The sequence below is a fragment of the Lethenteron reissneri genome, chromosome 35, assembly GCF_015708825.2.
Source record: "Lethenteron reissneri isolate LAM-NWPU_2019-01 chromosome 35, ASM1570882v1, whole genome shotgun sequence".
Taxonomy (NCBI): Eukaryota; Metazoa; Chordata; class Hyperoartia; order Petromyzontiformes; family Petromyzontidae; genus Lethenteron; species Lethenteron reissneri.
Genome location: NC_083813.1, coordinates 8,184,567 through 8,198,330, shown reverse-complemented (window position 1 = coordinate 8,198,330; position 13,764 = coordinate 8,184,567). Strand labels below are relative to the sequence as shown.

The window sequence follows — 13,764 nt, the reverse complement described above, 5'->3', positions numbered from 1 at the left end:
TATTTATAGTGAAAAACTTTTTTTTACGGGTTATACTTATTCACATTTTGCATTTGAGCAATAGAACCGGAACAGGATTGATTACCCTTGCCAATTATTATGCCAGAGGATCTTGAATTTTTTTCCCAGCAGGTGGCACGCTTTGGTCACTAGGCACAAGAATTGTATAACTTTGCAATTACTGAACCATCAACTCCCTGTAAAATGGTCCATTGGAAAGTATTCTGAGCACTGTGCTTGCCCAGTTGAGTAAACAGTAACAAGGTTTCCAATGAAATGTGTTGCTTAAAATTGCCATTTATTACACCAAAAGAATAATTGGAAAGGCAATTAGAGGTATAAGTGGATACTTCAGAATGCATTACCTACTCGAGACCAGTACAAAAGTGTGTGGATAAATTAATACCGTTTCAGAGAATTGCATTTTAGATTAAGTTATTGTCAAAGAAAGGCGTGAAACGCCACGTGAAACGTCCCATGCAATCACAGCTCTTATCGGCAACGGCACTAAATCATTGCATTCAGAGAGCGACAAATCACGATTTTGAAGAAAAAAAAAGTTTCTCAACAAAAACGTCACCGTTGCGTTCGCACCGCGACTTTCGAGATTGCCACTGGTCCTCTCCTAGGTCGACTCAGCCTCAGATGAGTACCTGGTGAGATGTGTAAACATCGTCACTAGGGAGACAAAGTTCGACCGGGCGTGGTGTTGGCCACCCAGCCCCTCGTGTGCCGTGCCGGCCTTCGTAGGTGCTCGCTAACAGCACTTTCTCCAATAGTCTGTGCAAGACCCTACAGTCTGTGAAGGCTACACGGGGGATCTTTGTACCTTCCTGTTCTTCTCGTGAAGGTCCCGCAGAAGAGCCTCGAGTTCGTCCTCATCGATGTATCCGTTTCTGTCCTGCAAATTAGCCACGATTGCACATTGTGTCGGCGTTGTCGATATCGCACGTGTTATGGATATCGTTTATTGTTAAATTTGAATCACAGTTCCTGTGATCGCTGTTACATTGTTTTTGTAGATTTATTTTGGTGACTTTTGAAAACGTTTTGGTTTAGCCACGTTTGTTTGTTTTAGTACAGAGTTGGCCTGATAACTTTAATCTACATTCTCTTATGGTTGTTATTGTTTGACTTGCATCCCACTGGGATTGTTTGCACACAGCGTTGAAATGCGTTTTTTTTCCTGGAAGAGTTTGCTGTTTTTCCCCAGAATTTTTCTGTTGCGTGTAGCCACTTTAAGATGTTTCTCGTTCATGTTTTTGTTTTGTTGCGGTCGCACCCGAGTCAAGAGCCGCATGGCTCACAGGGCTATACATAATAAATGAAACTGAACTCAATGTCCGGCCGTCGGCGTGACGTTTCATCGGGATGCAGGCGGGTTTTTTTTTATTCCAATTGTTTAGTTTCACATGCGCAGGGCTTAATTGGGATATCGGAGCATCCCCCCCAGCGATGACCCCCAGTGCCACTGTAAACACTCCGTGTAATTGCTGCACATACGTGTTAACGATGTAACGGCTTACACGCGAGTAAATTGTTCTGTTTATTACAAAATCTATGGTGCACGTAATGAGGTTGTAATTGCTGCACACTACGCAACGCATCCCCCTTATGCATTAATGGGAAAAAATACAAAATAGTTAACCCCCCACTGTCCCCAAATATGTGTGGAAAACTTTGCATTTATTCTCACAGCAGTCGTATAAATCATAGCAGTCCACCGCAGTGGTCGTGATGCATAATCGGGGTATTATGCAAGTATGCTCTGTGCTTAATTTCAGCCGGAACACAGCGGCCGGAAATTATGTTTGGCACTCCACATCCATCTCGCCTTATTTTGTCCTTCGTGATGCTGCGTCTCATTTTTTATAAACCTGCTTATGGGATTATGGGAATATAGGCAGATACAATCATATTGGAATTATTATGGAATAGGTGGTATCTAGTACTCTATAGTGACAGTGTCTCATGGCGACAATCCCTCCTGCTAGCCAGCCAGCCAGCATAGCAGCGTTTGGGGAAATATCAGGTGAGAGAGTTTCTCTCTTGAAGAACAAAATGCACTTGTGAATAAAAGTGATCATCATCATCGTCGTCGTCGTCTTTCTTTGCTTCCCGGTACAACACGAAGGGTTTTGGGGCTGACTGCAGTCACGTTGCTATGCTGCAGTGGTAGCTGTCTTGCCTGCTGGCCTTATGGGAAATGTCGCCTTGCACGCAATCACACACACACACAATATTTTCATTGCATTACAGTACATGTATATACGTGTTGCAATGGTCGCGTTGGTAATCTGCAACACCTGACCACTGAACCGAAGTGCTGGTGCGTGGTTGTGCTCGTAAACAAACGCGGAGATCGACATAAATGTGGCTGCTATATGGTGACAAAACTGCAATCACTGCATTCACTGAAGGAGCATATATATTAATTCAGAGCACAGGCGTATTGTGCAATTTGCGCCGCTCAGTTCTAATGATCCCGATATGAATTATAAAGGGGCAGGATATTGGAATTGCAGTCAAATTGTGAGGTGGCATGGCAACGGCTGAACGTCTGCATATGACCCAGCCTTTCCCAGCATGACCGGGCAACTGTGACACACACGGGGACTCACCTTGTCGTAAAACGTAAAGATGTCGTTGAATTCTTTTGCTGTCATTGTTACGCCCTGCAATAGATTTCACGTCGTTTCAAAATGCTTCGTTAAAAAAAAACGAGCTGCGACGTTGCATTGATGACGACCGGCAGAAACTCAATACAATTCGGATTTAGAAAATTTGATTTCCACGTTTATTTACAGATATCGATTTAACGAATATATAACAATAAACATTTTTGCCACGCGTGTTTAGCCGGGTGCAGCGGAACATAAATGTAATGCAGCACTTTGGAGGCGATGGGTTGGTCCATCGCACTAACATTTGTGCGAATCCAGAACTCACTGGGCTGTCAATCCATCTGTGCAGAGTTTTGAGTGTTATTCCCTCGAGTTTTCTCCAGCTACGCTGTTTTCCTCCCACGGGCCATTAATGGAATTTGCCAAACATCCCAAAGCAGCACCATCTTGAGCCTTTCGAGACTCAAGCTTTTCTCGATAAACAAAGGTAATCATTATTATTGTTGTTTAGATTATGAACGGGTTCATAAGTTTGTTACGTGTTCAGTGGAGTATAAAGTCAAACACTGGTCCTTTTTATAAATTGTCATCATAACCAGTCATCTTCTGTCCACTGCTGAATGGAATCTGTCATGGCCATCATCTATGTATTGTTTCAGTTTTAATCCTGAGATCTGACGAGTTCGGTCACGTTCCAGATTTATGTGGTCGTAGGCCCACAACCAATTAGTTCAGAGATCACTGTCAACAAAGGTTCAGATGTTGCACTCACCTGGAACTTTAGCAGGAAGTTCTCCTGCACCGGCAGAAGTCTGCAATGATAACGAAGAAGGAAATTCAAGTCACGTTGTTGTTCGTGTATGTTTATTGTGCGTGTCGCCAAGTGAAATATGCATTTCACGATATGCATGTTCCTTATTTCCATTTTTTGTAACGGCAATGGTACTAGAGTGACATCGAACTGACTCTTGTTCATGTGGCAGTGCTTAAGATTAAATACCTTTTTTTAATCCCAAATTTAACCGAATAGTACTTTTGGTGTCATGAGATATCACGTATCAAAGCGATGCAACCCCAATGCATCAAGAGTGGCCTACAGAGGGAGATATCATAGAACTACTTGAAAATTAAATTCAAGTGACCGTTTTGAAGTTTGTTGCGCGGAATTTTTGCAGAGCTCTATTCATCCACATGGAAGCACTGTTCACAACTAAATGTTACGTGAACGGTTTGTTGCGGAGTCATTGGTAACCAGGTTGAGACCATCAACTCGATACAGTTGAGAACCCAATATAGTCACGGGAGCGAGCCGAAATCCCGATTCGAGCCCACGAATTTCAGAGTTGCCGGCTCAGTGTCCCCTGCGCTACGCAGCCACCGCCGGGTGGGCACGATGGGAGTGAAGTGGTATAATACCTGGCCATCTCGGACAGCTCCAGCTTTCCATCCCGGTTGGAGTCAAACATCTTGAGCTGCATGTGAGCGCACGTGTGATTACAATTATTGCAAGCACCGGCGCTGTGGAGAGCTTTGTTCAAGCTCGTTGCCAGCAACAGAACAACATCAATGCGCACACATGGGGAAAATGTCACGCCCTTGTTCCTGGATAGTTCCTTGGGATTGTTGAAACGGATATGAGAGATCACCGAATGACCCTGGCGCACAGCATTGTAGTGTGGAGAGGGGGGGGGGAGATTACCCCCTGATAAAGGCTCAGGGCCCCCCCCCCCTCTTTTTAACTCCTTATCGTCAATTCAATACATTTTGTAATGTTGGTAGAGCCTTTCAGCAAACACATAGCAGATGAGAAACTCGAGCAGAATGCAACACAGACACAAAAAAAATAACAGATCATATCGTAACTATGTTTGGCGTTTAACTTTTGTTCACAGTTTGTTTAACGTTGACTGTGACATTTCCCCAAACTGAGTTTCTAGGAAGCCCAGTCCTCCGCTGAACAGGGTCACGCTACCGGTAGAGATCACAAGCGATATATGTTGGGCGAATCGTAATCGGCGTGCTTTCATGTGTAGTTCTCGTGGCTCGAGATTCTCGCCGACTGGAGGGAATGTCGTGTTGGTCCAACAAAAGTGACACCGTCATTTCTCTCCCAACCGCTCATGCCCTTGTTATGGAGAAGTGAATGGTGTGGATTTTGGGCAGAACCCAGCACAAGAAGAACGGACGGAGAGACAAGAGACGCAATTATCTCCGGAGTTGAGACCCGATAGGAGACGAAAAAAAGCAGAGGCAGACAGCGGAAGAGATGGCAGCAGCGAGGCGACATCACAGAGTTCGGAGGTCACTTCGGGGCAAGAGCAACCAAGGGAAGAAAACAGTGGGAGAAATAGTGGAAGGCCTCTTGTAATGTACGTTGAACTTCTTTCGCACAGTACGTAGCCAACCGTGCGAATCGGAGGCGTGGGGAAAGGAAAACAAACTCAATGTTTGTTGTCCACTGCTGCTACCTAACAGTGGCAATGTACAGACGGCTGATAGACGCCACTGGGCACTTAGGTTGAGTCGACCTGGCGGAGACGTGCAAGGTCCAGATACTGGTGCTGAAGTGTGGCCAGGATTCAGCCGATCCCAGGAATCTGGGAATGGGAGAGCGAGCGCGCTCACTGCCCAAAGCACAACCACCCACACGCGTTCAGTGATGCGCGAATTTTTTTTTCTCGAGGTGCGAATGGAGCAAAGCGACAGGAGAGCGTCTTGCATGGGCCATCGTTCTGGACACTGGCGAATCGCCAGCGCCAAGTCGGATCGGGAGGACAAAGGGGAGGCTTTGAGTGAGCGTACCGTCGTCTGGGTGTACTCGTTGAGCTTCTTTTCGTCAAACTCCCTGTTGGCCTTCTTCAGCAGATCTTTCAAGAAATCCTGTAATAAAAGACAGAGCAACACGAGGCAGCTGGTGATGTAGCCGGCCAGTTGGCAGGGCGGGAGAACGAGTGGCTCGTTCAAATCCTGGTTGGCGGTTGACTATTAACTATTCACTAACTATTTTTTATTATTTTACCAGGTAAGACCCACTGAGTTTTATGGGGGGTTTTTTCAGAAGCGACCTGGCAACAAATGATAGCTCAACGAAGTGGCTTACCGCGTGGGCATTTAAAGCAGCCAAATACTCTAAACGCATGTTGATTCTAAGTTTGGAGGGAAAACCCGGAGGAGAGAGATATACATACAAACTTACACAAAATATACAAAACGCCAGGGTCGGGATCAAACCCACGACCTCCTGCATACGAAGCGAGGGAGTGAACACTTCGCCACCGTGGCACCCCAGCACATCACATTCTGGGGTTGATACAAGAAGTACCGCTTTTGTCGCCCTACGGATAGACATGGCCCTGGTATAGGAATGTGAAATTTCCACCACTCGCTCAGGGCTGTGAACAGTCGCTTATTGCTCGTTTGAGCAAGGAATCTGTTTGCATTTCCCCCCTCGTGTGTGTGTGTTCGGGTCGCTCTGCGTGTTCTTCGAAACGATGTCCAACGTTTTGCGCTGCAGGAAATTGAAGCGTCGAACATCGCGCCGAACAACGGTCGACAGAAGCCGAGAACACGTCGGAGAGTTATACAGCGCCAGCGCAAACCCCGACACACTGGAACCACGCGGCTTGTGTGCGGGGAGTGGGGGGAGCAGGGAATGGGGGGAGCAGGGAGAGGAGCAGAGGGGGGAAGCAGGGGGTGGGGGGAGCAGAGGGTGGGGGGAGCAGAGGGTGGGGGGAGCAGAGGGTGGGGGGAGCAGAGATGGGGAGCAGGGAATGGGAGGAGCAGGGAGTGGGAGAGCAGAGAGGGGGAACAGGGAGTGGGGGAACAGGGAGTGGGGGAACAGGGAGTGGGGGAACAGGGAGTGGGGGAACAGGGAGTGGGGGAACAGGGAGTGGGGGAACAGGGAGTGGGGGAACAGGGAGTGGGGGAACAGGGAGTGGGGGAGCAGGGAGTGGGAACAGGGAGTGGGGGAACAGGGAGTGGGGGAACAGGGAGAGGGAACAGGGAGTGGGGGAACAGGGAGTGGGGGAGCAGGGAGTGGGAACAGGGAGTGGGGGAACGGGAGTGGGGGAACAGGGAGTGGGGGAAACAGGGAGTGGGGGAACAGGGAGTGGGGGAGCAGGAGTGGGGAACAGGGAGTGGGGGAGCAGGGAGGGGGAACAGGGAGTGGGGGAACAGGGAGTGGGGAATCAGGGAGTGGGGGAACAGGGAGTGGGGGAACAGGGAGTGGGGGAACAGGGAGTGGGGGAGCGGGAGAGGGGGGGAACAGGGAGTGGGGGGAACAGGGAGTGGGGGAACAGGGAGTGGGGGGAACAGGGAGTGGGGGAGCAGGGAGTGGGGGAAGTCAGTAGAGTGGAACAGGAGGGGGAACAGGGAGTGGGGGAACAGGGAGTGGGGGAACAGGGAGTGGGGGAGCAGGGAGTGGGGGAGCAGGGAGTGGGGAACAGGGAGTGGGGAACAGGGAGTGGGGGGAACAGGGAGTGGGGGAACAGGGAGTGGGGGAAGCAGGGAGGGGGGGAACAGGGAGTGGGGGAGCAGGGAGTGGGAACAGGGAGTGGGGGAACAGGGAGTGGGGGAACAGGGAGTGGGGGAACAGGGAGTGGGGGAGCAGGGAGCGGGGGAGCAGGGAGGGGGAACAGGGAGTGGGGGAACAGGGAGTGGGGGAACAGGGAGTGGGGGAACAGGGAGTGGGGGAGCAGAGAGGGGGAACAGGGAGTGGGGGGGGGGGGACAGGGAATGGGGGGGGGGAACAGGGAGTGGGGGAGCAGGGAGTGGGGGTGCAGAGAGTGGGGGAGGAACAGGGAGTGGGGGAACAGGGAGTGGGGGAACAGGGAGTGGGGGAACAGGGAGTGGGGGAGCAGAGAGGGGGAACAGGGAGTGGGGGGGGGGCAGGGAATGGGGGGGGGGAACAGGGAGTGGGGGAGCAGGGAGTGGGGGAGCAGGGAGTGGGGGTGCAGAGAGTGGGGGAGGAACAGGGAGTGGGGGAACAGGGAGTGGGGGTGCAGAGAGTGGGGGGAGGAACAGGGAGTGGGGGGGGGGGCAGGGAGTGGGGGGGAGCAGGGAGTGGGGGGAGCATACTGAAATCTCGCAACGAGTGAGATTGTTTGACACTTTAAGAGCCATACTTATTCGAAATAAAATTGAAATACAATATATCTTGATTGGCTCAGGGCATTTTCTTCAGACAGTATAGAATGTGTTTAAGTTAATTGCAGTGGACTGCATTAGGAGGGAGTCAATGTTCCATGCACAACAAGTCGATACGTTATTAATAAAAAAACGCATCATATTTTTATTGCGACGTGTTAAACAATTCATGGCATGCAAGATTAAATTACGAGATCAATACGTTTCAAGCAACAGACATAATTGTTTAATGTTTTGTTATTAACCTTTAAATTAGGTAATATTTGGGACGGTGCATTAAAATAATCCGCAATCATTGACATGCTTGTATTACTCGTGCTCAGAATAAGCGTTCGATCGCGGTCCTCCTTTAACCACACACGTGTTTGCTCGGCTGTTTAAATCTCGGGTGCCGTTAAATAGTTAATGGTAATTCCACCGCTGTTACGTAATTTACTACATAACGACACTCTAATAATAGTGTAATTGTCACAACACAAGGGACTTTAACCCGTACTGGTTCATGAGCACGTACGCCGCGGAGACGGAGAGATATAATATCTCCCCCGTGTGCATGTAGATGATTACATTACAGGATCGTGAGAGGTGGTAGCGGCATGGGGAAGCCTTCATCTAGGAGTGGATTGACTCTGGCTTATGACGCTGAGTGTATCATTTTTATATAAAACTCTATATAGGATACTCTTTACATGCATGCATGTATGTTGAACTTTTTGCGCTCCGTACATAGCCCACCGTGCTAATTGGAGGTGTGAGAGAAGGGCACCAAACTAAATACAAAAAGCAGTTGTAAAGAAATGAGTTTTCAATCTAGATTATTTAAAAGTGCATAGCTCCAGTGGTTTCCTAATATCGGAAGGAAGACCGTTCCAGACGACCACGGAAGCGCATCTGAAAGCGCGTGATACATCCTTAAGCGCGCGACACGCACACGAGGAAATGCATCTGCTTGCGAAGCAGCCAGCTCATTAGATTTGCGAGATTCAATTTAGTCTGGGCCAACTCCACCACCGCGTGTTCTTCCAGGTGAGGCTGCACCACTCAGTGAAGGCATCATTATCGCTTGCTGTATTCCGAGTGCAATATCCCCCCAGCTCAACCCTTAGCGTCTCACCACTTGGCCCGGCTTCGCCAAGAGGAACCCGTTGCTCTGCCGAGCGTGGTGAAATGTGGCTCGCCCAATTTTAACTCTACCTTTTCTCAGTGGGTCATACGGGTATAATTACCCCACCCCCTCCTTCTCTCTCATAGTGAGTATCAGAACAAAGCCTGCGACTGTGAGACCTCATGGTGTGGTGTGCTCGCAAGCCGCCTGCTTGTCAAGGTTGAGGCGTTAACTCTGGCTTGGAAAATCACCGCACTAAAATCATTAGGGGACTGCAGGCAAGAAATGCAGAAATAAAATGAAAACTAAATTATAATTGGGAGCACGTTTCCAAGAAAAACACTGGACATTTGAATTCACTCCACCACTTATTTTTGTTTTTTTTACATTTTTTTGTAATGTTTCGCAACATCTTCTTGGTTCTTTCGGTAAAGTCACGTAGAAGGGAAATAATAACATAATAAAAATAAAACATAATAAAATAATTCTCACAACGTTTCGGAGGCAACACAAGCTTCTGTCTTCAGGTGGAACCGTCACAGCACGATAGCTGCATCATTACTTGATACAGCTATCCACCTGAAGACGGAAGCTTGTGTTGCCTCCGAAACGTCGTGAGAATTATTTTATGATGTTTTATTTTTACTATTTTATTATTTCCCTTCTACGTGACTTTACCGAAAGAACCAAGAAGATGAATCCCTGCAGTCACGAAAGCTTTAAATCGAAATGTTTCGCACACTTTTGTCCCGATTGTATTATCGGTGTCATGTCATGCGAGAGACCCATTTAGGTCTCTTGCAGAGCAGTGCAAACCTTCGCGTCGAATAACAGCCGATAGAAGGTGATCCACGCAGGAGAGGGGCGGCACATTCCCATGCACTCTGCCACATTAATGTTTATCACAGGACATTGAAACTGATCATTTTAATTTTCCGAGGTATAATTTCACCAACGTTAAGTGCACAAGCAAATTAAATGTGATGGGGGTTTTTTTTGTGTGTTGTGCAGTGATGGGTGACAGGGGCTAAGACCGTCAACCGAGCAAAGACCATCATCACCTGGTAAACCCGTTCAGTCACAGGCAGCCGCTTGGATTCTAACCCAGGATCTCAGTGTTGCACCAGCGCATTCATCGCTCTGACCTCTGAACAAACCTGGCCACCTCATCACCACACCACGTCTTAAACACCCCTTTGGGCGCGTGCATGTATGAGCTGTCTACGCCCGTCGAAGCCATCGTACCTTCAGCTCGTTAGCCTCGATGAAGCCACTGCGGTCCGAATCGTACCGCCTCCAAATCTGTGGGTGTAAAGCCACAGCCGTTCGTCAGGGCGACTCCTTCAAATGCGACGCGTCCATCACTTGCCAAACACTCACTGCAGCTGGGGCTTCCACGTGCATGCCCCTCCGTGCCTAAATCCTTGCTCAGCGATGCCAATGCTCGAGTATTCTTTTCTCTCTCCAATCTGGAGCTCGGCATAAAATGAGCCAAATGACCACGTGGTGTGCCCCCCCTCCCCTTAGTTCGGGGGGGGGGGGGTTGCCATCCCTAAAGTCGGCTCGCTTAATCGGGAGTTGTGTCGTTCAAAGGCATACCGTGCACTGTTTACTCGGTTGGTGCAGTGGCATACCAGCCAGTTTTTTTTAATCAAGGTCCCTACCTGGGGAGATCGTTTTGCAGTGTAAGGTCAGAGGAGAGAGGGATTTAATTTAAATATATATATTTTTCTCTTTTGACATTTTGTTGATGTGCAGCAGTAATTCAAATAAATAATAGCTACCGACAAGCGGTGTTTAAAGCTGCGGAACTGAGTCATGGGAGAGGTGCAGCCATGTAATTGGATTGTGCAGTTGTTGTTGTTGTTGTGTTCATGAAGGAGACATTTCGCAGTAGGAGCAAAAACATGCAAATTATCCATTACAAACATGGAGGTATGGCCAATGCACTTTGCAGTTATATTCATTCTCGCAGGGTTAGTGCAAAGATGTAACAAGGCGTTTCGTGTGTCAACTGAAATGCACGCCTCTCAGTTGTGCACTCGTGCCCAAATGTCTCCACGCACAGGGTAAGCAAGATGTTGGGTGGTCACAGAAGCCTCTACGCGTTTTCATGAAATGTGGTTGCGATGCGTGGTCCGCCTCAAACGCCCAGCAGTGTTTAATGCCAGGCACCTCAAAGTCAGATTTCTTTGGACATGAAACGAGAAAACAAGAGACTGAGAATAATGCTTTGACTGGGAAAATTATTAAGCTACAAGACGCCGGGGAAGACAGCAAATTAAGTTAAATAAACAATTTGAACAATTTGCGAAGTTGTCGAGTAATATCATGGACAGAGCTAAATGGAAAGCGATGATGGCCGACAGACATATTTGAGGAGGGACATGGTACATAGTGAGATCTCCAATAGAATCAGAATCTTGATTTAGACTGGGGGAATCCGATGAGCTATGAAGCTTTTTTTCACAAATGTTGGACACTCATCCCCGAGTCCTCATGGCCCATGATTATTCATGATTATTCATGTCTCGAAAGCAGCCTGTTTGCCGCATAAATTCGTGTAAATTATGCATCCGTTCATTTATTCATTCGCAAAGCAGGTAAAATGCACCGCACCATATGCGTCTGTAGATTTGCTGTTTGAAAAATGCGAAAATGGAGATCGTGTACGCTTCACTATTTCCTAAAGGGTTGACCAAATGTATGTCAATATGCGCAAAGAAAATAAATCTTTGGCAGCCACTCACGGCTTTCAGCTCAGTGTAACGGCAAAGGCAGTCATCACAGCGGATTGCAGAATGAGGGAAGCATCTTAGATTATTTTTATTTCCCTTTAATTTCCACCATCATGCCCATAATGAGAATGATTACGACTGTTTAATGAAAATTCTATTGAAATGCTAAATAATATTTGACGTCCATTTTTCCCTCTCCAACCATAAGCATGGCTCTGTATTGTATGTGCTGGCTGTGTAATCATTGAACTCCTTCCCAGAAAATGCAATGAATTTTAATAATTGGGCTTCACTAATTTATTCAATATTTTTTTCACATTTTTTTCCCGTTGTGCTTGCATCGTTTCTTGTTTGTTCCGTCCGCTTTTGGTGAGTTGTATTTAAATGCATCCTCAGGTCTCATCCCCTGAGGAGAGTGGCACGGTGTTGTTGCAGCCTAACTGCCGATACGAGTCAGAATAAGCCCAGCCTGAGGCCGACATTCTCTGCTTCTGCAGCGCCCAGAAGCGCACCCTATCAATTGTAACATATGCATATAATTTATATGAATTGTGGTTCGCTTTCACACGAACTATTCATAAAGAACATGAGCACATGGGTCGGCTTTAATCTCTTTGCTTCATCATTCGCATGGCTGCTGATGTAGACGCAGAGCAATAACTACGATCTCACATCCAGGTGGTCAAGAGAGACCACCGAGTCAGAAGTAGTGGAGGTGTATCGCTGTGGTGTCCCCTTCGTATTTGTGGATCGGGCCATTGCGTCGTTATTTGTTGTACGATCTGTTCTGGATGACCACAGTCCCACACTGGATAGTTTTACATTTTCCATTTGTGCATCAGGTTTCTACAACTGCCATGGTTTGTACGGATGCGGTTTAGAATGGAACATGAGCTTCGTAGAAGATCAAAACCAGGGATCTTTAATCTTCTTCTTGGTTCTTTCGGTAAAGTCACGTAGAAGGGAAGTAATAAAGTAATAAATATAAAACATAATAAAATAATTCTCACGACGTTTCGGCTACAACGCAAGCAGCAGAATGAGACACTGCCAAGCTTGGAGCTTATGAGACACTGCCAAGCTTGGAGCGTATATACATAATATAAGCTCCAAGCTTGGCAGTGTCTCATTCTTCACCTGAAGACGGCTGCTTGCGTTGTAGCTGAAACGTCGTGAGAATTATTTTATTATGTTAAATTTTTATTATTTTATTACTTCCCTTCTACGTGACTTTACCGACAGAACCAAGAAGATGAATCCCTGCAGTCACGAAAGCTTTAAATCGAAATCTTTATTCTTTATAAGACCGTGCTGATTACATGCTGATGAAGTATTCCCTGCTCCATTGAAACAAATTTGATTGCATTTTAAAGGCTTAACCAGGTGCCCTCTGTGCATGCCTCCATGTGCCCTCTGTACGTGTGCCATGGCAGAGCGAATGTCTCCTCACCTCCATGAACTCTGCGCTGGACTTGACGTGCTGCCGGAAAAACAGCAGGAAGTTCTCCTCGGTCGGCAGGATCTGCGCGAGCTGTGGACCCAGAGTTCATCAGGCACACGACTCATTCGTCGACTTATTCGGTCACGATGTTTGCATCTCTACAGCGGTGAGTGAAGAAAGAGGGTAAAGGTGCACGCCCTGCAATTGCTCGCACAGACCACTGTTGGTGGAAGTGCCTCCAACTAAGGGGAGCTCTGGAGGGTATTCGTCTACTCTTCCACAATTTGCCCTTAGTACTAAGCTGAAAACATTCGTGAAGATGCATATCCAATCCATGGGGCATTATTGTAACTCTTTTTATTTGAAATAATTTGCATCCAAGATTGAAGAAATTTGTCCGTTGTTTCCAATAAGATTGTTATAAAAACAGTGAAATCCTTTGGCTCGTTCACGAATCAATTTACAAACGCGCTTTATGTGGTATCGAGTTAAATGTTGACGGTTATATAATGCATTTATGAATTTAAGTGCGATCTCTTTTTTAGCCTCCACTTTTTTTAGCCTCTTCGTACGAGGGCGGTTAATTAATTTGCACACGCATTTGAGAAATGTTATGGTTACAGTGCCGATATGAATAATGAAGCGGCTGCCTTTCAATAAAAGTGAGTGTGCCTGGAGAGAGCTCCTGGATGAAACGCGCAATTAGGCGAC

At 47.3% G+C, this 13,764-nt stretch overlaps 1 protein-coding gene across 2 annotated transcripts in view; it reads right to left on the bottom strand.

The window, feature by feature from the left end:
- CALB2 (calbindin 2) overlaps positions 1 to 13,764 on the bottom strand; it is a 42,667-nt gene that overhangs the window by 2,982 nt on the left and 25,921 nt on the right. For both annotated transcript variants that reach the window (XM_061565710.1, XM_061565709.1), the window contains exons 4-10: positions 13,063 to 13,143; positions 10,120 to 10,176; positions 5,427 to 5,504; positions 4,041 to 4,096; positions 3,397 to 3,436; positions 2,622 to 2,675; positions 830 to 901 (exon numbers count right to left, since the gene is read on the bottom strand). In XM_061565710.1, the coding sequence (XP_061421694.1) occupies positions 830 to 901; positions 2,622 to 2,675; positions 3,397 to 3,436; positions 4,041 to 4,096; positions 5,427 to 5,504; positions 10,120 to 10,176; positions 13,063 to 13,143 (438 nt within the window). The remainder of the gene's footprint in view (positions 1 to 829; positions 902 to 2,621; positions 2,676 to 3,396; positions 3,437 to 4,040; positions 4,097 to 5,426; positions 5,505 to 10,119; positions 10,177 to 13,062; positions 13,144 to 13,764) is intronic.